The 26,244-nt window shown below is 34.7% G+C and overlaps 1 protein-coding gene across 2 annotated transcripts in view; it reads right to left on the bottom strand.

Moving 5' to 3' along the window:
• Positions 1-21,365: 21,365 nt before the first annotated feature.
• CNBD2 (cyclic nucleotide binding domain containing 2) overlaps positions 21,366-26,244 on the bottom strand; it is an 88,974-nt gene continuing 84,095 nt past the window's right edge. For both annotated transcript variants that reach the window (XM_074292535.1, XM_074292536.1), the window contains exon 12: positions 21,366-21,851. In XM_074292535.1, coding sequence (XP_074148636.1) covers positions 21,512-21,851 — 340 coding nt within the window. In that variant the 3' untranslated portion in view covers positions 21,366-21,511. The remainder of the gene's footprint in view (positions 21,852-26,244) is intronic.

Below are 26,244 nucleotides of genomic sequence, written 5' to 3'. Positions count from 1 at the left end.
GGTTTTAAGTCACTCTGCCTCTCTATGCCTCAGTTTTTTCAATTATAAAATTAGGATGTTGATCTACATGATTTCTCAGATCCATTCTACTTTTATAAATGGTATAGAAAGCAACATCAAGTTCATGTGTGACCCAATTTTTTTTGTTAGTTTCCATGAATTCAATTCACATCAAGAAGCATTTATTAAGCATTTATATTACATGCTAGGCATTCTGTTAGGTGCTGCAAATAGGATGATAAAAATTATGATGTCCTTGCCTTCAAGGAATTTACATTGTACTGAGGGTGCAAGGGAATTGATACATAGGTAAATATGTACAAAATATAGAGATAGTGATTGATTCTTTTATTTCATAGGTATAAGGAATTATCAGTCGAGGAAATTCCCTCTATCAATAGAGGCCAATCCCTTCTCTGGAATTTTAAAACTTTTTTTTTTAAATTTAACTTAATTTTTATTTTATTTTATTAAAGCTTTTTATTTACAAAATATAAGCATGGTTAATTTTTCAACATTGACCCTTGCAAAGTCTTCTGTTCCAAATTTTCCCCTCCTTCCCCCTACCTCCTCCTCTAAATGGCAGGTAGTCCAATACATGTTAAATATGTTAAAGTTTATGTTAAATCCAATATATGTAGTTATATAGTTATCTTGCTGCACAAGAAAAATCGGATCAAAAAGGAAAAGTAAACTGGGAAACAAAATGCAAGCAAACAACAACAGAAAAAGTGAGAATTATATGTTGTGGTTCACACTCGGCTCTCATGGTCCTCTCTTTGGATGTAGACAGCTCTCTTCATCACTGAACAACTGGAATTGATTTGAATCATCTCATTGTTATAGAGAGCCATGTCCATTAGAATTGATAATTGTATCATCTTGTTGCTGCCATGTACAATGATCTCTTGGTTCTTCTCATTTCACTTAGCATCAATTCATGTAAGTCTCTCCAGGCTATAACATTCATATATCATAACTTATTCAGCCATTCTCCAACTGATGAGCATCCATTTAGTTTCCAGTTTCTTGACACTACAAAAAAGACTGCTACAAACATTTTTGCACATGTAGGTCCCTTTTCTTCCTTTAAGATCTCTTTGGGATATAAGCCCAGTAGAAACACTACTGGGTCAAAGGGTATGCACAGTTTGATAACTTTTTGAACATAGTTCTAAACTGCTCTCCAGAATAGTTGGATCTGTCCACAGTTCCACCAACAATGTTATCAGTATCCCAGTTTTCCCACATTCCCTCCAACATTCGTCATTATATTTTCCTATTTTCTTAGCTAATCTGAGAGGTATGTGTCTCAGAGTTGTCTGAATTTGCATTTCTCTGATTAATAGTGATTTGGAGCACCTTTTCATATGACTAGAAATGGTTTTAATTTCTTCATCTGAAAATTGTTCATATCCTTTGACCATTTATCAATTGGAGAATGGCTTGAATTCTTATAAATTTGAGTCAATTCTCTCTATATTTTAGAAATGAGGCCTTTATCAGAGCCTTTGAATATAAAAATATTTTCCCAGTTTATTGCTTCCCTTCTGATCTTGTCTGCATTAGTCTTGTTTCTACAAAAACTGCTTAACTTAATATAATCAAAATTATCTATTTTGTGATCAATAATGATCTCTAGTTCTTTGGTCACAAATTCCTTCCTCCTCCACAGATCTGAGAGATAAACTATCTTATGTTCTTCTAATTTGTTTATAATGTTATTCTTTATGTCTAGATCATGAACCCATTTTGACCTTATTTTGGTATATGGTGTTATGTGTGGATCAATGTCTAGTTTCTAACATACTAGTTTCCAATTTTTCCAGCAGTTTTTGACAAATAGTGAATTCTTATCCTAAAAGCTGGGGTCTTTAGGTTTGTCAAATACTAGATTTCTATACTTAATGCTACTTTGTTCTGTGAATCTACCCTATTCCACCGATTTTTAATCTTAAAGATTCTTGGAACTCTGAGAAGTTATACATCCAAGGTCATACAGCTATTCGATACCAGAGGTGAAAATTAGAACTTTAATTGATTATGAAGTCAGCTTTCTACTATTCCACATTGTCCTGGTGCTTAGTATGATACCTGTCATGGAGTAAATGCTTGCCAAAATGTTTGTTTAGTTGAATTCAGACTGTATGCTTCTTAAAGAATATCATTCTCATCCCTCTAAATACAAGAAATATAGGAAATAAATACAAGGGATTTGGGTGGAGGGAATCTAGCATCTAGGAAGAAGGAAAGGGCTCTTCTAAAAAGTGACCCTTAAGTCTTAAAGGGCAAAGGTTGGGAAGAAAGGCATTCCAAACATGAATCTGACTGTATTTTCTCCCAGAAGCAACAAGGACTCATTGAAGCTTCTTACTCAGTGGAGTAATATGATGTCACATCTATATTAGAAAAATATCAATGAATAATTAAAAAAAAAGTAGAGGAATGTGGGGCAGTTAGGTGGTGCAGTGGATAGAGCACCATCCCTGAAGTCAGAAGGACCAGAGTTTAAATCTAGTCTCAGATACTTAACACTTCCCTAGCTGTGTGACCCTGGATAAGTCAATTAACCCCAATTGCCTCAAGAAAAAAAAAAAGTAGAGGAAGAAATGCATACAGTGCTTCTGGTAGATTCACTATGGAGGTTTGCAGAAGACGTGGGTTGGATTATAATAGGTTCCAATGGAAAGCTCACATTAATGAGATCACAGTAACCATAAAAGTGCTATATAAATGTGAGTTATTAGTACTATTATTTCAAACTGAAATTTGACTCCCAAAATTTTTACCATTGCTCTTCCAATAATTCTGTCCTCTGGGAATCAAGCAAAAAAAAAAAAAAAAAAAAAAAAAGCCCAATCTCTCTTCCCCACAATCTATTGTGTGAATCTCTCTATGTAGAAGGAATTTTAAAAGAGAGTGCACCATTAAAAGGGAATGTGGGAGCTTGAGGAAGATAAGGGTCTCATAGAGAAGGGGGAAATTTTGAAGATTCCTCTATAGATGGGACCTGGAAATTGAAATCCATCCTTCTGAGATGCTAGGGTATAAAACCTCTTTTAGACTCTCATCCATTACTTTTGATGGGCTTTCTAAACACACTGAATCATACACAGATTTGGCTTCTTCACATCTTGGCCTGGTGCTCTGGGACTGCTAGCAGAAATAATCCTGGGATGTTTCCCCAGAGGTAAGAAGAAGGCAACCATATGTTTCACTATGTCACTAATTCTAAAAAATGCTATCAGGCCACCAGAGAATGCAAAACTCATCCAAAACTCTCACAGCTAAGCCCTGGGAAGGCCAAGTTGCTCTTGCTTCACTTGTGGCCTCTAGGAAAGAAATAAGATTCTCAAGGTTACCCAATAGGCTACTGCTGTCAAATCCACCTTCTATTTACTTACCTAGGCAATCCTTGGAAGCGTCCTTGGATGTCTTGCAATGTCATCATTATTGGCAGGACAGGATAGTGTGGAAGAGAGAGACTTGGCCTAGAAATCAGGAGATCTGAATTGAGTCCTAGCTCTGCCACTGTTTCATAGCATAATCTAGGCCAAATCACTTCTCTGGTCAGGGCCTCAGCTTTTCCATCTGTAGAATGGGAGAGTTATCTTGGACTGAAAAATGGGACACAGATGAAATACTAGATTTGGAGTTAGAGACTGGATTCAAATTCAGGCTTTGCCACTTAGTATGTTTAATTATCTTAGGCCTCAGATTTCATATCTCTTAAATGGAGTTAGATTTTTTTTTAAATTTTTAAAAGTTTTTATTTTCAAAACATATGTAAGGATAATTTTTCAACATTGCATAGCCTTGTGTTTCAGATTTCCCCCTCCTTCCCCCCACTTCCTCCCCTAGATGGCAAGCAATCCAGTGTATGTTATACATGTTAAAATATATGTTAAATCCAATATGTGTAAACATATTTATACAGTTCTCTTGCTGCACAAGAAAAATCAGAAAAGTAAATGAGTAAGAAAACAAAATGAAAGTGAACAACCACAAAAAGAGTGAGAATGATATATTGTAATCCACATTTAGTTCTCACAGTCCCCTCTTTGGGTTGTAGATGGCTTTCTTCATCACAAGATCATTGGAACTGGTATCAATCATCTCATTGTTGGAAAGAGTCACATCCGTCAGAATTGATCTTCATATAATATTGGTGTTGTCGTGTATAATGATCTCCTGGTTCTGCTCACTTCACTTAGCATCAGTTCATGTAAGTCTCTCCAGGTCTCTCTAAATCATCCTGCTGATTGTTTCTTATAGAATAATATTCCATAACATTCATATATCATACCTTATTCAGTCATTCTCCAATTAATGGGCATCCATTCAGTTTCCAGTTCCTAGACACTACAAAAAGGGTTGCCATAAACATATTTGCACATGTGAGTCCCTTTCCTTTCTGTAAGATAACTTTGGTATATAAGCCCTGTAGAAACACTACTGGGTCAAAATGTATGCACAATTAGAAAATGCACAAAACTATGCTTTTTAAGCATAGTTTCCAAACTGCTCTCCAGAATGGTTGGATCATTCACGGTTCCACTAACAATGTATCAGTGTCCCAGTTTTTCCACATTCCCTCCAACATTCATCATTATCTTTTCTTATCATCTTAGCCAATCTGACAGGTGTGTAGTGGTATCTCAGAGTTGTCTTAATTTGCATCTCTCTGATCAGTAGTGATTTAGAGCACTTTTTTTATAAGGCTAGAAATAGTTTCAATTTCTTCATCTGAAACTTGTCTTCATATTCCTTAACCATTCATCAATTGAAGAATGGTTTGAATTCTTATACATTTGAGTCAATTCTCTATACATTTTAGAAATGAGGACTTTATCCGAACCCTTAATTGTAAAAATGTTTTCTTGATTCATTGATTCCCTTCTGACCTTGTCTGTATTAGTTTTGTTTCTACAAAAACTTTTTAACTTAATATAATCAAAATTATCTATTTGGTGTTCAATTACAAGTTGCAGTTCTTCTTTGGACACAAATTCCTTCCTTCTCCACAGATCTGAGAGGTAAACTATCCTATGTTCTTCTAATTTGCTTATAATATGACTATGTCTAAATCATGAACCAAATGGAGTTAGATTATAAGTGACCTCTGAAGTCTCTTCTAGCTTTAAATCTGTTATTTTATAATTTGATGATCAATGGGATTTTAGACAAATAAACTCTCTAAGGGCTCAGTTTCTCCATTTGTAAAATGAGGATGTTGAACTAAATGACTTCTACAGTCAATGATGCTGAGCTTAAAACTTCTGTTGTCTAAGACAAAAGGGGGAGATGAAGAGGAGATTGGGGGAGGAGAGCATGGATAGTCTACCTAGGTAGTCCTGCAAATGTCTTCTAGAAAGGAAGGGAAATGGGGATTAGCAGTGGGACTTCCTTTTTGTGCCTCTTGGTCCCTCCTGGTATAGGGCCTAATGAAAATCAGGAAACACTGAGATCTTTTGACTAAGCTGGGCACCCTTTCCTAGTTATGGTTCTGAGGTGGTCTGACTTGTCAAGGCCCTTCCCCCTCTGACATTCTATATAGCCAATCCTGGCAACAGCTTACCCATGTTTATTTTTCAAAGTGATTTTTATTTTCCCAAAGCTACAGCCCTGAAGGCTGGCTGGGAGAGGCTTTTGGTGAGTGAGCAGCTTTTCCCAGGGTGTGATGACTCTTATTTACATATATATAGTCAGGCCCAGGATCTCTGACTCATCCTGGGAAGAAAATTGCATTTCACAGTTTGGGTTTTTTTTGGGTTTTTTGTTGTTTGTTTTTTTTTTTTCCTGAAGATTTTGTGGGGGAAATCAGTTATCTAAGTAGGAAATACTCAGTAATTCCTAGTGAAGGAGACTTTTCATTCAAAAAGGAACCACCATCCGGGCCCTGCAAAGTAACTATATTGTGTTGAGATTACTGAGGCGATCAAAGCTTCATTAAATACCTATCTGGACAACAAACTTGAGTTTTACAAATGGTGGGAAGCAGGGAGTGGGGAAGATGAGATGGAATTTGTTTCTTTCCATCTTTCCAATTAAAGCCTTCCCTTAAAATATTCAACTACGTAGCTGGCATTGATGAATTATTTCTTCCCCCAGTTCCTCAGCATCATAGCTTGGTATGCTCTGTGACCTACTGGGGCATACTTCTCCAAAAGCAGGAACAACATGGAAATAAAACTTCTAACATTTCAGAGCTATAATTCTAGACCTCAGAGGCCATCCCTATTCCTTTGCAGGAATCCATTCTAAAATATCCCAATAATCTTTTAGATTAGAGCTAGAAGGGACCTTGCAGAGCATTTTATCTAACCTCCACATTTTATAAATGAGGAAATTAAAACCCAGAATGACTGACCAGGGTCACATGGGCAATTATTATTATTACTATTACTAACATTTCCATAGCATCTATGTTTTATAATTTTTTTATTTTATAATTATTTATAATTTTTAAAATAATTACATATATTTTATAATGTTTTATAATTATTAATTCATTTGATCCTTACAACAATACTGGATAGTCCATTTTATAGATGAGAAAACTGAGGCAGATAGTAAATGACTTGCCCAGATTCACACAGCTAGTATGGTCTGAGGTCAGATTTGACATCAAGCCCAGAATTCTATTCCCACCTACACCACCTAATTTGCCTCTAAATAAGTAATATAGTCAGTTTTTATATATAGACCTTCCACCTCCAAATTTTACCATGCTGTATTTCTTATTGATTAATTGAAATTGATTAATCAATTTCAGCAATGGAAAATTCACTATTCACTATTACTCAAAGGAATTCATTCCATTGTTGTATAGCTCTAATTGTTAGAAAGTTCTTATACTGAGTCAAAAATGTATTTCCAAAAATCTATTTCCATAATTTGGGCAGCTAGATAGCATCATAGTGCATAAAGTACTGGGCTTGGAGTCCAGAAGATTTCTCTTTATGAATTCAAATCCAGCTTCAGACACTTACTAGCTATGTGTCCCTGTTTGCCTCAGTTTACTCATCTGTAAAGTGAGCTGGAAAAGGAAATGGAAAACCACTCCAATATTTCTGCCAAAAAAAAAAAAACCAACCCAAATGAGGTCACAAGGAGTCAGATACAATTGAAAAAATGATTAAACAATTTCTATCCAATGGCCTTAGCTCTCCTCCCTTCAAGTCCAAAACAAAACAAAAATAATAATCCAATTCACCTGAAGAAATAAAAGGCCAAAAATTCCAAAATAAAATAATGGAAAAAGAGAAATAATAAAAGAGGTCTGATATTAACAGATCTCAAAGATGTTTTATAAGCAGCAGTCATCAAAACTATATGGTCATATGCATATATATACAAAGATACACAGACACATATGTAAATCTATACACAAGTCCAATGTCCCATGATAACTCTTAAACTACTGAAAATAATGATAGTGTCTTTCCTAAGATTTTTCTCATCTAATCAAGATATGGTTTCTTCATATCCCTTTCTTATTTTAATTTCTTTCCACTGGATGTATCCCAGTAAGTCAATGTCCCTTCAAAAAGACAGCACCCAGAGCTGGACCCAGTATTCCAGGTGGGCTCTGACTTTGACAAAGGATAGTAAATATTGGACATTAGATTTCTATCCATACAGTCTAATATCACGTTAACTTTTTTGCCTGCTTTTGTCACATTGCCTTTTTTAAAGTTTATATTCCATAATGTTCACAGTTTGCAAAGTGCTTTCCTAGACTAAAAATAAATGAATCTTTCTGTTATATAATAAAATCAAGAATTACCATTTTTTGTAATAGAAAAGAAGCCTTTTCAATAAGATCAAGGGTAAATCATAGATATTTCCTGCTATTTTTTATTAAAGTTCTAAAAATGTCAATTATAGTAATAATATAAAAGGAGATTAAAAGAAATAGTATTGGCTAACAGGGTGCAAAATTATCTCTATTTGCATATTGTATGATGGTTTATTTAGATAATTTCAGAGAGTCAACAAAAAAATTAATCAAAGCAATAACTTGTACAAAGGAGCTGGACATAAAATATACCCAGGACAGAAAAATAAACTCATAAAGATCATTAACCTTTCCATATAATGCTAGGAAAACCCAACAAGAAAAGAGAGGAAAATTATAATAGAAATAACTATAAAATCTATTAAATAAATGAAAGTTAATTTACCAAGATCTGATTTTAAAAAACTTGTATGAATACAATTATAAGTCATTTTTTCAGAAATGAAGAAAAACAAAAATTAAAGAGATTTCAATGTCTGTGATAGTTCCACACCAGTGTGGCAAAAAGTGATTATACTATACAAATTCATTTATAAATTCAGTACCATACAAATGAAATTACCAACGAATTAATTCATAGAAGTAGAAAAAAAAAATAATCCAACTCAACTGAAAAAACAAAAGGCCAAAACTCCTAAAGTTTTAAAACAATGAAAAAAGAGAAGGAATAAAAGTAATCTGACATGAACAGATCTCAAAGATAAGGAGCAATCATCAAAATTATATGGTTATATACATATTTATACATAGACATACAAACACATATATAAATATATACAGAAAAATACATGTATGGTGAGATAATAGGTAAGTAAGACCCAGAAGTGATCAGACAAAATAGCTTTTTGTTGAATAAATCTAAGATTGTAAACTACAAGAAGAAAGTTTCTCTCTTCAACAAAAATTATTTCAGAATTGACAATTAATTTTACACCAACAAATTTCACATAATTCTACAGTGATGGTTTCTTTTTCAGATTAACCTGAAATCTTCATATTAGTTGTTTGAGGGTTATTTAAAAAAAAAATATTTCTAAAAGGGTGGCCAAGGGAGAAAGCTTTGTCTGCTACCATGTGATTTTAACTATTGAGATCTTTTTTTTTAATCTATAGTCCAATACGTCAGCTATTTCCTTGCTTCTCACCCCATTCCCAATTTTTTGTTACCTATAAACAAATTAAAACAGACCACCTATATTTTTGTGTTTCAAGAGGGTTGGAGAACTATTTATTAACAATTAACACGATGGTGGTGTTGGTTGTCTGACTATGACCCTACTTGGTTTGTTTGTTTTTTTTTTTTTTTAATACACTGGATCCAGTTATACACTGGATTATAATTTTTTTCCCTAGCTAGACAAGAGGGATTAAGTGACTTGCCCAGGGTTACACAGCTAGTAAATGTTAAGTATCTGAGGCTGGATTTGGACTTAGGTCCTCCTGACTCCAGGACCCATGCTCTATCCACTGTTTTTTGAAGGTATTGAATACTTGGAGCTCGCATGGATTCACTGAGAGTAAATCATATTGATTTCATTTCCTTTTTTGACAAGATAGCTAGATTGGAAGATCAGAGGAGTGCTATAAACATAGTACATGGTCTTTCAATTTCTTTTTTTATTATTATTATTATAGCTTTTTATTTACAAGATATATGCATGGGTAATTTTTCAGCACTGACAATTGGAAAACCTTCCCCCCACCCCCCTCTCCCAGATGGCAGGTAGACCAATACATGTTAAATATGTTAAAGTATATGTTAAATACAATATATGTATACATATCCATACAGTTATTTTGCTGCACATGAAGAATTAGACTTTGAAATAATGTACTATTAACCTGTGAAGGAAATCAAAAATGCAGGCAGACAAAAACAGAGGAACTGGAAATGCTATGTAGTGTTTCACACTCATTTCCCAGAGTTCTTTCACTGGGTGTAGCTGGTTCTATTCATTCATAAAAAAACAAATAGAACTGATTTGGTTCATCTCATTATTGAAGAGAGCTACATCCATCAGAATTGATAATCATATAGTGTTGTTGTTGAAGTATATAATGATCTGCTGGTCCTGCTCATTTCATTCACCATTAGTTCATGTAAGTCTCTCCAGGCCTCTCTGAAATCATCGTGCTGGTCATTTCTTACAGAATAATAATAGTCCATAACATTCATATACCACAATTTATTCAGCCATTCTCCAATTGATGGGCATCCACTTAGTTTCCAATTTCTGGCCACTACAAAGAGTGCTGCCACAAACATTCTTGCACATACAGGTTCCTTTCTCTCCTTTAAGATCTCTTTGGCATATAAGCCCAATAGTAACACTGCTGGATCAAAGGGTATGCACAGTTTGATAACTTTTTGAGCATAGTTCCAAATAGCTCTCCAGAATGGCTAGATATATTCACAATTCCACCAACAATGTATGTCTCCCAGTTTTTCCACATCCCCTCCAACAATCACCATTATCTTTTCCTGTCATCTTAGCCAATCTGACAGGTGTGTAGTGGTATCTCAGAGTTATCTTAATTTGCATTTCTCTGATTAATAATGACTTGGAGCATCTTCTCATATGGCTAGAAATAGTTTCAATTTCTTCATCTGAAAATTGTTCATATCCTTTGAAAGTTTTTCAATTTCTTCATAAAATAAAAGTAATGATCATTGTATTAATCACCTCTTTATACTGTTATGACCAAACACTTTTTTAAATAAAAATTTTTGAAGACTTTTTATATAGATATCACTTCCTTTTTTATTATTAATTTTATAATTATGACTTTTTTGACAGTACATATGCATGGATAATTTTTTACAACATCATTCCTTGCACTCACTTCTGTTCTGAATTTTCCCCTCCTTCCCTCCACCCCCTTCCCTAGATGGTATGCAGTCCCATACATATTAAATATGTTATAGTATATCCTAGATACAATATATGTGTGCAGAACAGAATTTTTTGTTGCACAGGAAGAATTGGATTCAGAAGGTAAAAATAACCTGGGTAGAAAAATAAAAATGCAAAAAGTTTACAGTGTTCCTTCTCTGGGTGTAGCTGGTTCTGTCCATCATTGATCAATTGGAACTGAATTAGATCTTCTCTTTGTTGAAGATATCCACTTCCATCAGAATACATCCTCATACAGTATTGTTGTTGAAGTGTATAATGATCTCCTGGTTCTGCTCATTTCACTCAGCATCAGTTCATGTAAGTCTTTCCAAGCCTCTCTGTATTCATCTTGCTGGTCATTTCTTATAGAACAGTAATATTCCATAACATTCATATACCACAATTTACCCAACCATTCTCCAATTGATGGGCATCCATTCACTTTCCAGTTTCTAGCCACTACAAAAAGAGCTGCCACAAACATTTTGGCACATATAGGTCCCTTTCCCTTCTTTAGTATTTCTTTGGGATATAAGGCTAGTCGTAGCACTCTTGGATCAAATGGTTTGATAACTTTTTGGGTATAATTCCAGATTGCTCTCCAGAATGGTTGGATTCTTTCACAACTCCACCAACAATGTATCAGTGTCCCAGTTTTTCCACATCCCTTCCAACATTCATCATTATTTTTTCCTGTCATCTTAGCTAATCTGATAGGTGTGTAGTGGTACCTCAGGTTGTCTTAATTTGCATGTCTCTGATCAATAGTGATTTGGAACACTCTTTCATATGAGTGGAAATAGTTTCAATTTCATCATCTGAAAATTGTCTGTTCATATCCTTTGACCATTTATCAATTGGAGAATGGCTTGATTTCGTATAAATTAGAGTCAGTTCTCTATATCTTTTGGAAATGAAGCCTTTATCAGAACTTTTAACTGTAAAAATGTTTTCCCAGTTTGTTACTTCCCTTCTAATTTAGTTTGCATTAGTTTTTGTTTGTACAAAAACTTTTTAATTTGATGTAAACAAAATTTTCTATTTTGTGATCAATAATGATCTCTAGTTCTCCTTTGGTCACAATTTCCTTCCTCCTCCACAAGTCTGAGAGGTAAACTATCCTATGTTCCTCTAATTTATTTATGATATCCTTTTTTATGCCTAAATCATGGACCCATTTTGATCTTATCTTGATAGATGGTATTAAGTGTGGGTCCATGCCTCATTTCTGCCATACTAATTTCCAGTTTTCCCAGCAGTTTTTTGTCAAATAATGAATTCTTATCCCAAAAGTTGGGATCTTTGGGTTTGTCAAACACTAGATTGCTATAGTTATTAACCATTTTGTCCTGTGAACCTAACCTATTCCACTGATCAAGGAGTCTTTCTTAGCCAATACCAAATGATTTTGGTGACTGCTGCTTTATAATATAGTTTTAGATCAAGTACAGCTAGGCCACCTTCATTTGATTTTTTTTTCATTAATTCCCTTGAAATTCTCCACGTTTTGTTCTTCTATATGAATTTTGTTATTTTTTCTAGATCATTAAAATAGTTTCTTGGGAATCTGATTGGTATAGCACTAAATAAATAAATTAGTTTAAGGAGTATTGTCATCTTTATTATATTCACTTGGCCTATCCAAGAGCACTTAATGTCTTTCCAATTATTTAAATCTGACTTTATTTTTGTGGCAAGTGTTTTGTAATTTTGTTCATATAATTCCTGACTTTCCTTTGGTAGATAGATTCCCAAATATTTTATATTATTGACATTTATTTTGAATGGAATTTCTCTTTGTATCTCCTGCTGTTGGATTTTGTTGGTAATGTATAAAAGTGCTGAGCATTTATGTGGATTTATTTTGTAACCTGCAACTTTGCTAAAGTTATGAATTATTTCTAATAGCTTTTTAGTAGAATCTCTGGGGTTCTCTAAGTATGCCATCATATCATCTGCAAAGTGATAGTTTGGTTTCTTCATTACCTACTCTAATTCTTTGAATCTCTTTCTCAGCTCTCATTGCTGAGGCTAGCATTTCTAATACAATATTGAATAGTAATGTGATAGTGGACAACCTTGTTTCACTCCTGATCTTACTGGGAAAGGTTCCAGTTTATTGCCATTACATATGATGCTTACTGACGGTTTTAAATATATGCTTCTGACTATTTTAAAGAATAGTCCATTTATTCCTATACTCTCAAGTGTTTTTAGTAGGAATGGATGTTGGATTTTGTCAAATGCTTTTTCTGCATCTATTGAGGTGATCATATGGTTTTCATTAATTTGGTTATTGATATATTATGCTAATAGTTTTCCTAATATTGAACCAGCCCTGCATTCCTGGTATAAATCCCACTTGGTCATAGTGTATTATCCTGGGGATGATTTTCTGTAATCTTTTTGCCAATATTTTAAGATTTTAGCATAAATATTCATTAGGGAGATTGGTCTATAATTTTCTTTCTCTGTTTTCAACCTACCTAGTTTAGGTATCAGTACCATGTTTGTGTCATAAAAGGAATTTGGTAGGACTCCTTCAATCCCTATTTTTTCAAATAGTTTATATAGCATTGGAGTTAATTGTTCTCTAAATGTTTGGTAGAATTCACTTGTAAATCCATCTGGTCCTGGGGATTTTTTCTTAGGGTGTTGGTTAATAGCTTGTTCTATTTCTTTTTCTAAAATGGGACTATTTAGACTATTTACTTCTTCCTCTGTTAATCTGGGCAAGCTATATTTTTGAAGGTATTCTTCCATTTCATTTAAGTTATTGAATTTATTGGCATAAAGTTGGGCAAAGTAACTCCTAATTATTGTTCTAATTTCCTCTTCATTAGTGGCAAATTCTCCCTTTTCATTTTTAAAATTAACAATTTGATTTTCCTCTTTCCTTTTTAAAATCAGATTTAGTAAGGGTTTGTCTGTTTTGTTGGTTTTTTCCATAGAACCAACTCTTAATTTTATTAATTCAATAGTTTTTTTACTTTCAATTTTATTAATCTCTCCTTTTATTTTTAAAATTTCAAGTTTCGTGTTTGTCTAGGGGGTTTTAATTTGTTCCTTTTCTAGCATTTTTAGTTGTAAGCTCAATTCAATGACCTTATCTTTCTCTATTTTATGCATGTAGGCCTCTAGAGAGAAAAAATTTCCCCTTATTACTGCTTTGGCTGTATCCCACACATTTTGGTATGATGTCTCATTATTGTCATTTTTTTGGGTGAAGTTATTATGTCTATGATTTGCTGTTTCACCCAATCATTCTTTAGTATGAGATTATTTAGTTTCCAATTATTTTTTGGTCTCTTTTCCCCTGGTTTTTTATTGAATGTAATTTTCATTGCATCGTGGTCTGAAAAGGATGCCTTTACTATTTCTGCCTTACTGCATTTGAGTTTGAGGTTTTTATGTCCTAATATGTGGTCAATTTTTGTATAGGTTCCATGAACTGCTGAGAAGAAAGTGTACTCTTGTCTCCATTTAATTTTCTCCAAAGATCTATCATATCAAACTTTTCTAGTATTCTATTTACCTCTTTGACTTCTTATTTTGTGGTTTGATTTATCTAATTCTGAGAATGCAAGGTTGAGATCTCCCACTATTATAGTTTTGCTGTCTATTTCTTCTTGCAGCTCTCTTAATTTCTCTTTTAAGAATTTAGATGCTGGACCACTTGGTGCATATATGTTTAATATTGATACTGCTTCATTATCTATGCTATCCTTTAGCAGGATATAGTGCCCTTCCTTATCTCTTTTAATTAGATCAATTTTTATTTTTGCTTGTAGATACTACTTCCTAATGAATATCTTCTCTATAGAACCTGCCCTTATAACAAAAAGTTGATTAATCAAAAAGTATTTAAGCAAAACAAACCAACTCACTGGCCACATCTGACAACAAATGTCTTGTTCTGCTTGACCTCTATGTTGGAAGGAGAGGAGTATGTTTCAACCATTAGTTTTATGAAGTCAACATGGGACTGATCAGAATTCTGATTCTTTTGTTTTCCTTACATTATTGTCATCACATGTGACTTGTTCCCATAGGTCTTATAAAAACTCTACCTCAATTTATACAAATCTTTCCTTTTTTCTGAATGTTTCATATTTGTTTTTGTTACCATGCAAAATATCTATCACAATTTATTCATTCTTTGCCTGGCTGATGGGCATTCACTTTGCACAAAAACTGTTGCTGTAAATATTTTCGTATATATAGGACCTCCTTGGGTTATTATGCCTTTGAACAATGTAGCAGCTGCATCAAAGGGACATACAATTCACAATCTTTTCTAGTAATGTTCCAAATTGTTTTCTAGAGAAATTCATAATGACTTAAGGTTTTTTGGTATGCTTGTCTTTTTAATGTTCCAGGAACTTTTACATTTTGTCATCTTTACTAATTCTCATGGATTTTGGCCTCAAAGCTGTTTTAATTTTCATATCTCTTCTTAGCAGTTATTAAGTGCATTATTGTATGAATGAATGAATGGAAAAATATTTATTAAAGTGCTTTTTAATATGCTAAAAACTACTGGAGAAATAATGAGCCCTTAAAGAATTGACATTCTCATTGGAGAAGGGAAATGATACTTAAGATGAAAAGGGAACAAATGTATCATGGTTTGTTTGGAAAGTTACACTTTATGTGTTCAGACTTATAATGAAAGGTGCTATCCATCTCCAGAGAAAAATTGGTAGGTCAAATCAGTGGGGAATAAATTGCCAAACCCTTCCCAGTAATGCTATCGATTTTGATTTAAATATGGTTTAGAATTGGAAAAAAGGTATTGGGGAAAGTAAGAGTTGTGGGTTTGTGCTTGAGAATAAGGCAGCTCAAAAGAAGATGGCCAGTGAGTAGAGGGGAAAATGGCTAGCATCAGTCTGGCCTAAAGAAATGCTCACTAAGCAAGGCATTGATGCTTTGGGGGCAAAAGTTCTGGAAATGAAAGCATTAAGAGTAGTCTCTGGTCTAGGAAGAAAGGTGGCTGGTAAAAAGATGGTCTAAGAATGTAGTTTAAAGTTTTTCTTTTGAAAATTACCCTTCAAAGCTATGGTGTATGGTTGTCATGGAATATTATTGTTCTACAGGAAGTGATGAGCAGGATGCTCTTGGAAAAACAAACAAACCCTGGAAAGTCTTCCAAGAACTCAAGAAAAATGAAGTATACTGTATACAAAGTAATAACAATGTTCTGGGATGATCAGCTGTAAGTGATTTTGCTATTCTCAGCAGTATAATGATCCATGACTGCTCTGAAAGACTTATGATGAAAAATCCTATCCATACTCAGAGAAGAAACTAATTGTGTCTGAATACAGATTGAATCATACACTCTTTTATTTTTCTTGAGGGTTTTTTTTTTGGGGGGGAGATCTATGTTTTCTTTCACAACATGACTTTTATGGAAATGTTTTGTATAAAATCATTTGTGGTTTTTTAATAGGAGCTGGGGGTGGGGATAAAAAAGAGAATCTGTAACTCAAAAGTTTAAAAAAAAGTGTAAAAAATTATAATGTAAATATGTAAAAATATAATTATATTAATAATTATTAATATAATCAATTAAATATTAAATATGGGAAATATTAATAAATAAGATTATAAACTAAAAAAAAAGTAAATTACCTATTCAGATTCTTTGACCATTTCATCAATTGGGGAATATATGTGTATGACATACAAGTATTTATGTTCTGGACACACATATATAACATACATCTATATCATTATATAGTATGCATATGCATGTATGTTGTATACAATATAGGTATATACTATATATGATATAATACAAGTGTATATGATACATGCATATGACATAATAATGTGTACATAATATATTGAATATTATATATTCACATGTGCAATGTGGTGTGTGTGTGTATGCTTATGGATGTATCAATTCCCTCTATATCTTGGATATCAGACTTTTATCAGAGATATTCTAAGAGTCAGTTATGTGGTGCAGTGCATAAAGTGTGGACCTGGAATCAGGAAAACCATAGTTCAGATCTGACCTCAGGTACTTACTAGCTGTGTAACTTTGGGCAAGTCACTTAATCCTGTTTCCCTTAATTTCTTAGTCTATAAAAATGAATTGGTGAAAGACAAAGCAAACCACTCCAAAATCTTTTTCAAGAAAACCCCAAATGGAGTCATGAAGAATTGAATACAACTGAAACATAATTCTTCAAAGTTTGCAAAATATGCTTACTATAAATTATCTCATTTGCTCTTCACAAAGCCCAGTGAGGGAGCCACTATTATTTTTTTTTATTGATTAGGAAACAAATTTAGAGGGACTAAATTATCTACCCACAATTGTACAACATCTGCAGTAGATTTTGAACCCCAAGTCTCCCTGCCTCCAATCCCAGTGCTCTGTATACCCCTCCCATGATAGCTAACACTCAGTAATATTTGGTCACAGCCTTGTAACAGCACCAGACTCTTAGAACTATGGGTATTCTAAGAACAGCATTTGGATTAGAATAATAATAAATAAAAATGTTTCTGGCAGGTTTGTAACTAAAATGAAGAACTTAACATTAATATTTTCTTTGATAATCTAATACAAAAATTCCATAGAGGTAATTGCCTAGACCTACCCCTGGGTTTAAAAAAATCAACTATATGATTATAGAATGGTCAAGATTTCCTACAGCAAGTGTGGGGAAAAAAAGGTCTACTCATTGGAGGGATGGCAAATGTTAGGTTAGACATCACAATGAGAAAGCTGGATGTAAGCAATGTGGTACAATTGGCCTTGATTCTTAAGAACTAAAAGATCTAGATTTCAGTTTTCCCTGCCCCACCCAACCCTTGCTCTCCTCACTAGGACAATTACTGGGAAGATGACTTGGGTAAAGAAACTTCATCCTGATGAACCTCAGAGTTTCTTAACTTGCAAAATGAGCTTGATAATTTTTTCTACATCTTGGGATTGTTTGTGATATATTTTGTAAAACTTCATATACCATAGAAATGTGTTCACTATCAGCAAACCTACTTTGTGGAATTCCTGGGTGGATCAGGTAAAGTAATGGGTATGAACACCTCCTGGAACCTTCAAGTACTACCAAAATTTAAGTTCATTACCATTCTTTTAAGCCAGATCATCTGACTCCCAAATCAAGATTTTCCTTAACATCATACTAGCTCACAATTAAATGAAACATTTATAAAGCACTTAGTACAGTGCTTCAAACATTCAATTGTTTCATTTCCTCCTACTCTCAGTTCCCCACTTTGTCTGTCCTAATAATCCATGTTGCTCTATGCCCAGAGTGCTGTAAAAACCATACATAATCTTTGATCAATAAATATCTGTTAGGCCTGTATTTTAAAGAAATAAAAAATAAAAAAGGAAAAGGATATATATGTACAAAAATATTTACAGCAACTCTTAGTGGTGGCAAGGAATTGAAAACTCTGGAATGTCCTTCAATTGGGGAATGGGTGAACAAATTGTAGCATATGATTATAATAGATTACTATTTTATTCTAAGAAATGATGAGCAGGATACTCTCAGAAAAATATGGAAAGGCTTACATGAACTGGTACATAGTGAAATAAGCAGAAACAGGAGAACATTATACATAGTAACAACAATATTGTATAATGATGTAGTATGAATAACTTGTTCTCAGCAATACAATGATCCAGGATAATTCTGTAAGACTTATGATGAAAAGGTGCTGAACATCTCCAGAGAAAAAACTGGTAGAGACTGATGTAGATCAAAGATGCTTTTTTCTTTAATTTTCTTGGGGGTTTTTGTCTGTGTTTTCTTTCACAGAATGACTTACATGGAAATAAATGTGTTTTGCATGACTGTACATATATAACATGTCAAATTGCTTGTCTTCTCAACATTGGGGGAGAAGGGACGAAGAAAATTTGGGATTCAAAATTGAGGAAGAAAGAATTTAAGATTGTTCTTATATGAAATTGGGGGAAAACAAAATATTAAGATTTAAAAAAAAACTTACTGTAGAAGAAGTAGAACGAATAAGGGGTGTTTACATTGGTTAAAAGAAAACTGAAGAGACATATGAGAGCTGATTTCAAAGTACTCGAAGGGCCATCCTGGGGATGGAAGTATTAAATTTGTTCTGCTTGGTCACAAACAACAACTAGAAGCAATGGGTAGAAGCTATAAAGAGGCAATTTCAGACTGGAAAAAGGAAATTTTTAACAACTAGAACTGTGCAAAAATGGAAGGGCCTGCTCTGAAAGGTCATCATTTCCTTGGTGAGTCTTCAAGTGGAAGTTGGGTGATCCATTATTGGGGTCAGTAGAGTCAGGACTCCTTTAAAAGATGGCTTGACCTATTTTGCCATTGAGGTCCCTCCCAGCTCTCAAATCCTGTGATTTCTGAAGCAGAAAGAGAAATATTTATCTCCCCATTTGTATACCAAAGGGCTACATAAAGGCCTCCATCCGGGGTTTTTTCCTAAGCTCCATTATTTTCCAATTGGAGAGTGAATTAGCATCATCAGGGTCCATCAGGGTCCAACATTTAGATGCAGGCGCCTGTCAATTCCCCTTCTCCATCCCTCACATTTTCCATATCTTTGATCATAACTGAAATAGTTTTGTTTTTCTTCACTATTGGATCTTTTCCTCTCAGATTTTTTCCCCAATGAGCTCCCAGCAGAGGGAGTGAGAAGAGAAAGGATGGGAATAAACAATGGCCTAGACTCTCACAGCTACAAAGAATATCAGCAGAATCATGGTAAAATCTATCTAAATTTCAGAGGACTTTTAGAGTCCACATAGTCCAATCCTCTCACTTTTTAGATGAGGAAATTCAGACGCAGAGATGTTTAGGAAAAATTTGTCCAAGGACACAGGAGATTAAGAGGTCCTCTGAATCCTCAAGTCAGTGCTTCTTCCACAGTCTAACCTCCCATTAACTGAAGTAATCTCCTTCATGGGAATTCTGGGAAGAGCCATTCAACCTCTGACTGAACACTCCCATCTATGGGGAGCTGACATTTTATGAGACAAGTTAGTTCTTACATTGAATTGAAATCTACCTTACTACAATTTTCCTCACTATTCCTAACTTTGTCCTCTGATACTATGGGACAATCCTTCACATGCGTGGAGACAAGACGTCATATCTTCCTCCCCTCCTAAGCTCTCTTTTATAAGTTAACCATTCCCCTACTAGAGCAATATGGAACTCTGCCCAAAAAGTTATCAAACTGTGCATACCCTTTGACCCAGCAGTGTTTCTACTGGGCCTATATCCCAAAGAGATCTTAAAGGAGGGAAAGGGACCCACACATGCCCAAAAATGTTTATTACAGCCCTTTTTGTAGTGGCAAGAAACTGGAAACTAAATGGATGCCCATTAGTTGGAGAATGGCTAAATATAATGGTTTGTGAATGTTATGGAATATTAGTGTTCTGTAAGAAATGACCAGCAGGATGAATATAGAAAGGCCTGGAGAGACTTACATGAACTGATGCTGAATGAAGTAAATAGAACCAGAAAATCATTATATAAGGCAACAACAAGACTATACGATGATCAATTCTGATGGATGTGGCTCTTTTCATCAGTGAGATGATTCAGGCCAGTTCCAATGGTCTTGTGATGGAGAGCTCTCTGTACCCAGAGAGAGGCCTATGGGGACTGAGTGTAGATCACAACATAGTATTTTTACTTTTTTTGTTATTTGCTTGCATTTTTTCTTTTTTCCCCCTTTTTGATTTGATTTTTCTTGTGCAGCATGATAATTGTGAAAATATGTACAGAAGAATTGCACTTCTTTAACATATATTGAATTTACTTGCCATCTAGGGAAGGGGATGGGGAAGGAAGGGAGAAAAAAATTTGGAACACAAAGTTTTGCAAGAATGGATATTAGAAACTATGCATGTTTTTTTTAAATAAAAAGCTTTATATATATATATATATATATATAAACACATCCCTCACCTAACCATTAGCACAGTATATAAGAGTGATAATCTTGGAATTAAGACACTTGGATTCAAATCTTACCTCACCTTACTAATTATGCAGTTCTGGCTAAATTACTGTGTCTCGTTTTCCTCAACTGTAATATGAGGGGTTTGGACTTAAGGGCTTAAAGGATTGACTCTTAAATTGATCATCTATGATCTTCATCCCATCTTCAGAGGTCAGTTTCATCTCTTTTCTTCCTTTTGTATCAGTGCTTTTTCCTACAATGTGGTACCAGAAATGAATTTGGGGCCTGGCTTGGGTATAATCTTATCTCCCAATTAAGAGAAAAAGTCAAAAGGCTTTTGGGTGAGAAACATTTCCTAAAAACACCCTCTCTTACCTCTGTTATTTTTCCTCCCTTTTTTTTTCTCATGTCAGAGTATGGAGGAGACCTCCCACAAGGAAATAGCCAGGTATAGTGAGAAGAGGTCTGGTTTCGGAATTGGAATACCTGATTTCCAATACTGGTTCTAATCTCTCAGCATAGGACTTCTAGGCCTCTTCCAAAGCCAAGGCCATTTCTTTTCCTTCTTTCCTCAATCTCTTTCTGAAACTAAACCAGGTATGAGAGATGCATAAAGGCACTGGAGAATTTCCAGCTAAGGGTTAGCTAGAGGCAAGGCCAGTGTATTCCTTGCTCTTAAAACTGAAGAAAGAGACATGACAACAGTTATCAATGCTTGTGCTGGCCAATATTCAATACTTGTTTGGTTCAACAGCCCAAGTCTCCATGGCTTTTCCAGACCTCTGTCCTGCTTGTGGAAGCCTGAGCAAGGGGCCAGCATCGTCTCTGTCACTGATGCTGTTCCTATCTCTTCTCCTTAGCTTTCGAAGAAAATGCCAGGAATCTTATAAGTAGGCATGAGTTCCTTGAGATGGTATCTGGGAGCAGAGATCCCCTCTATCAGTCTCAAGGGGGGAAGGATCTTTTTTGAAGGAGATTCTACTTTTGCATTAAAGATGGGATAAGAACCCCTTGGCTCCTTCCCTAAGTTCTTCAGATCTAGAATTCCAGACAGAGGTGAATAGAGGCACTTTTTTCGGGTCCGGAATGCAGTGAACATCTCATACGGAGGAAATTCTGTCAAGAGTTTCAGTAGGTCCTTCCGGAAAACGTTCCATGAATTCTCCCTCAAGATCTTCTGGCACATAATATTGTCTCTAAAAAAGGAGACAAAAAGCCCTTTGTGAAGAGAGTTGGCAGACACACTGGGATGTACAGCAATCAGAGGAGCAAGGTAGATCACAATTTAGGGTTCCACCTTCATTCATTACCTTCTCCTCATGGGGAAGAAGATGCTAGGAGGTAGAAGTCTAGTCAAAAAGCTAGCAATGTTCAGGAGTGAAGAGGGAGAAAATTTGGATTAGCAGCTGAAAAATGAAAAAGATAATGCCGCATTTGGAAGTGACAGAAAATAAGCATCAGGATTTACCTAGGAAGACTTTCCTCCCACCAGCAATTTTCCAAAAGATCCATGTGTTTAATTGTAGCTTATATATGAGCCCAACTTGGGAAAAAGGGAAGAGATCTACAGGTCATAGAGGAGCACAAGCAGATGCACATGATAATTGAGAAGAAGAGAATAACCAGTTATTACGTGCCTACTATGTGCCAGACACTGTTAAGTACTTTGGAAATATTATCTCATTTAATAATAGGGTCTGAGAAATTTTAAATGGAATGCCCTGTTTCACTAAAGCAAATGAGTCAGTCAATAACAAGTCAGTGAACAGCCTGTTTTGACAGACAGGTGCCTTAGAGATGGCAAAATGAGCTTTCCCATTATCACATTCTTGGAATTGGAACTGATTCCATTTTGTGATCTATTCTAGCACACAGGACTGTCCTTGAACCCTGATGATCCTAATGAGGAAAGATTGGCCAGTAGCAAGGGATGTGTACTAGGTTCATAAAAAGGGGTGGGAAGTGGGAAACAGAACAGTCTTTCTGTGGGTCTTTAAAATTACAGGAATAAAATTACAGGAATAATAGCCACCAGAAATTTGGAACCCAAGACCAGCAAAGTGTTCTGGAGCTTGAGTCTAACCCAACCACAGTTGGAGTAGCCATTTACTACTTTGATCCAATCATTGTTGACTTGGCCATTTACTACTGCTGTGACCTTGAGTGAGTCCTCTGATTTTCATCTTCTTCAACTATAAAAAGAGGAGGTGGAACTAGATTATCTCTAAAGTTCTTTCTAATCAATGATCCTAAAAGATTTTCAGCTCCATTCTAAAATTCTTTTTGCTGAGACAATTGGGATTAAGTGACTTGCCCAAGGTCACACAGCTAGGATCAAATTTGAACTCAGGTCCTCCTGACTTCAGGGGCTGTGCTCTGTCCACTGTGCTATCTAGCTACTCCCATTCTAAAATTCCTTATGGCTAGATTGCTTCATGTAAATCCCAGCTTTTTCCCATAAGATGATCACAAGGGGACACAATATACATGCTTTATTTTAGACAAATAGGGCTGAGTCATATTAAAAAAAAAAAAACTTTCTTTTTAGTAAAACTGAAATATTAAGAAATAATATTTTTCTGAAATGTTCTTTCTATATTCCTAGGAAAAACCCTTGGAAAAGTGGATGGTAGATCAAAATGGATTATGTAGCTAACTTTTTTTTTTTCAACAAAAAGTAACTGTGGTCTTGTGTAATTATGCATTCCCCAGCCACCCAAAGTGATTGGTGCCATGACTCCTCCTTCTCTAATGAAAAAGAATATCAATATCTATTGCAGGGAGCAGGTCCCTTTGTTTTGCTCCAGGAGTGGGTGAGTGGGCGATCCAAGAAGACATGGGAACATGTCTTGGTTACTCAACAATGTTAATCGGAACTATTTTTATGTACTGTAGTTTTTTCATATTCATGATTTCCACAAATATTACTTCAAATCTTCTTGGGGTAGAAAACCATGTCAAAGGGCATAGGGACCATGCCAATTAAAACATCTCTCACCCTCTCTCTCTCTCTCTCTGTCTCTCTCTCTCTCTCTCTGATACACACATACACACACACACACACTCACACACATGAATTCTGTCTGTGTTATAAATGCTTGGATATTAAGTTCAAATCAAATTAAATTTTTGCCTAAAAATGCAGAATAGAATGTTAGTATAATTTATTCATATTCTAATGCCTAATAGAAGACAGCATGGGGCCCAGGACTGCTTCTTTAAATACTATTTGTATAGCTAACTAAATAGAGTAAGGGACCTTTTACAGTCTTAGAGAAAACTTTTTGAAGCAGTGCTGTCCCAATCTTGCTGATTAATAATTAAGTTCACATAATCTGACCATTTAAGAGAAAAGCCAACTTTGTTAGACACCCTAAGAGGTACTTTTTCATTTATGTTCATGTCTGTATTGGTGTCCCTCTTGTATTGTTGTTTGTGGTAAGCCTTATTATGCCACAATAGACCCATATCTTATGAAATTTTAAATCACCTACTACTCTGGGACTAAGCCAATTTAAGTTGTAGATGACCCCACCTGGTCATCCAACAAAGGAAAAGACCAAGTTCTGAGAAAAACAAAGGAAAAATTGTGCCTAGTCATAGAGTATGGCTGATGAGTAAGTTTTTCTGACTCTCTTTTCAGAGTGCTAGGTAGGCAGCAAATCTAAATAGCAGATCACACAAAACTGTGGGGCCCAATTCATGACCAGCTGCTTAATAACTCCTCTCCATTCTAGGAAATCCATTAAGTCCATTGGCCTCTGTCTAGGGACTTTCAATTGACTAAAAGTGATAAAGAGAACGGCTGGACTCAAAATCATAAGATCCTCTGCCATGGGAAATGTGGCCAGAGATACCTCTGTGCCAAAAGAAAGAGACCAAGTTGGTTTTTTTATTGGTCAGTAACCTTGAGTAAGAAGTCTTCCATCAAGCAGGTAAGGTCAGTACTACGTGTCCTTGTACAAAACAATTCATCTCCTGACTGGGTATTCTCTGACTGAAATGATTTCTCTCCTTCTCTCTACTTCCTGGCATCCGTGATGTCCAAATCCCAGTTAAAATCCCATCTCCTACAAGAAATCTTTCTTGATCCTCCTTAATGCTAATACTTTCCACTTCTTATCACCAATTTATTCTTTATATATCTTACTTGTACAATCTTTTATGTTTTCTCCTCATTAGTATATGAGCTCCTTGAGAGGAAGAACTATCTTTTGTAATTTTTTTTTAAATCCCCAGCATTTAGCACAATATCTGGTACATAATAAATACTTGATTTGACTCTCAATCTGGAAAAAAAATTGGAAGAATTTCAAACAGTGAAACAAAGAACATATGAATGCTTCTGTCCCTAGAAAAGCTGATGTTTTTTATCTCTCCTACTAGAAAAATAAAGAAAATTCTTATCAAAATGATTTGGTTAAAGCTTTTTTTAAAGAATCCTTCTTTAAATTAAATTGAATCAGTGGATTTTTGGTTGTATGAATGAATGTTGGTAGGAATGGAAATGTTTGCTTTTTCTGCGAGTGTATATTGATATCCATTCAGTAAAAAAATGGTCAGAGTATAAACAAAGCTGAAACCAACTGAAAATTTTTGTTTCCCATGACTCCGATAACAGAGAAAGAAAAAAGTCTTCTCCCAGTTTTGAAACTAAGTCTTATCTGGTGCAGGAATTTTTTGCTTAGATTTTCTTTTGTTTGCCTTCAAAAAAATGAGTGAAATAACTTGAAAAAAAAAGACAAAATTTCATTTTATGAGTCAATCAGGAATTTGCCTGACCACTTTGAGCTTCTCAATAATTTGAGAAAAAATAATTCCTTAGGGTAAATTAGAAACAAAATCACTTAAAAGGAATTAGGATAGACTGTATATTTGCAAGTTCTTAAATAAGAAACTAAATTGGAAGTATTTTGCTAGGCAAAATGAGAAAATGTCTATAAACCTGGAAATTTCAGCTCTCATCAAAAGATAAATTCACCATGAATTTGAGAACCATGAGAAGATTGTGCTTAGAGAAAAAGGAAACAATCTCAAAACCATATGAAAAATTACTTGAACACATAGAAATAGAAGGCTAATGGGGCAGATAGATGGTGCAGTAGATAGAGCACTAGCCCTGAAGTCCAAGAAGACCAGAGTTCAAATGTGACCTCAGACACTTAACACCTTCCTAGCTCTGGTAATTCCTGGGCAAGTCACTTAACCCCAATTACTTTGCCAAAAATAAATATATATGTATATATATATGGCTAAAAAATTAAACACCATTAGTAAAGGAAACACTGAATATAAAGAAATTGCAGTTCTGAAATTTGCAAAGATCAGTCTGGATTAATCAGCGTCCCTAATTAAAATTAAAAAGAAATTAGAGAGTTTTTACATGGACATGGTGTTGGCTCAAGGTTTATTTAAAAGACAATATATAAAGATGCTAACAAGAAAAAAATCTGACATTTCAATAGAGTGGTGGTATAAATTCATCTAGAAGTCAGATCAGTTATGTCAATTTCTGATTCCCTAAAGGTAGGAAATAGAGCTAGGAGTTTTCATTTCAACAGGAACTGTGACAAAGTCCTCAGTCATCTC

The sequence above is a fragment of the Sminthopsis crassicaudata genome, chromosome 2 (assembly GCF_048593235.1).
Source record: "Sminthopsis crassicaudata isolate SCR6 chromosome 2, ASM4859323v1, whole genome shotgun sequence".
Classification (NCBI taxonomy): Eukaryota; Metazoa; Chordata; class Mammalia; order Dasyuromorphia; family Dasyuridae; genus Sminthopsis; species Sminthopsis crassicaudata.
Note: the sequence above shows the minus strand (reverse complement) of the source record. Positions and strands in the feature narration are given on the sequence as shown.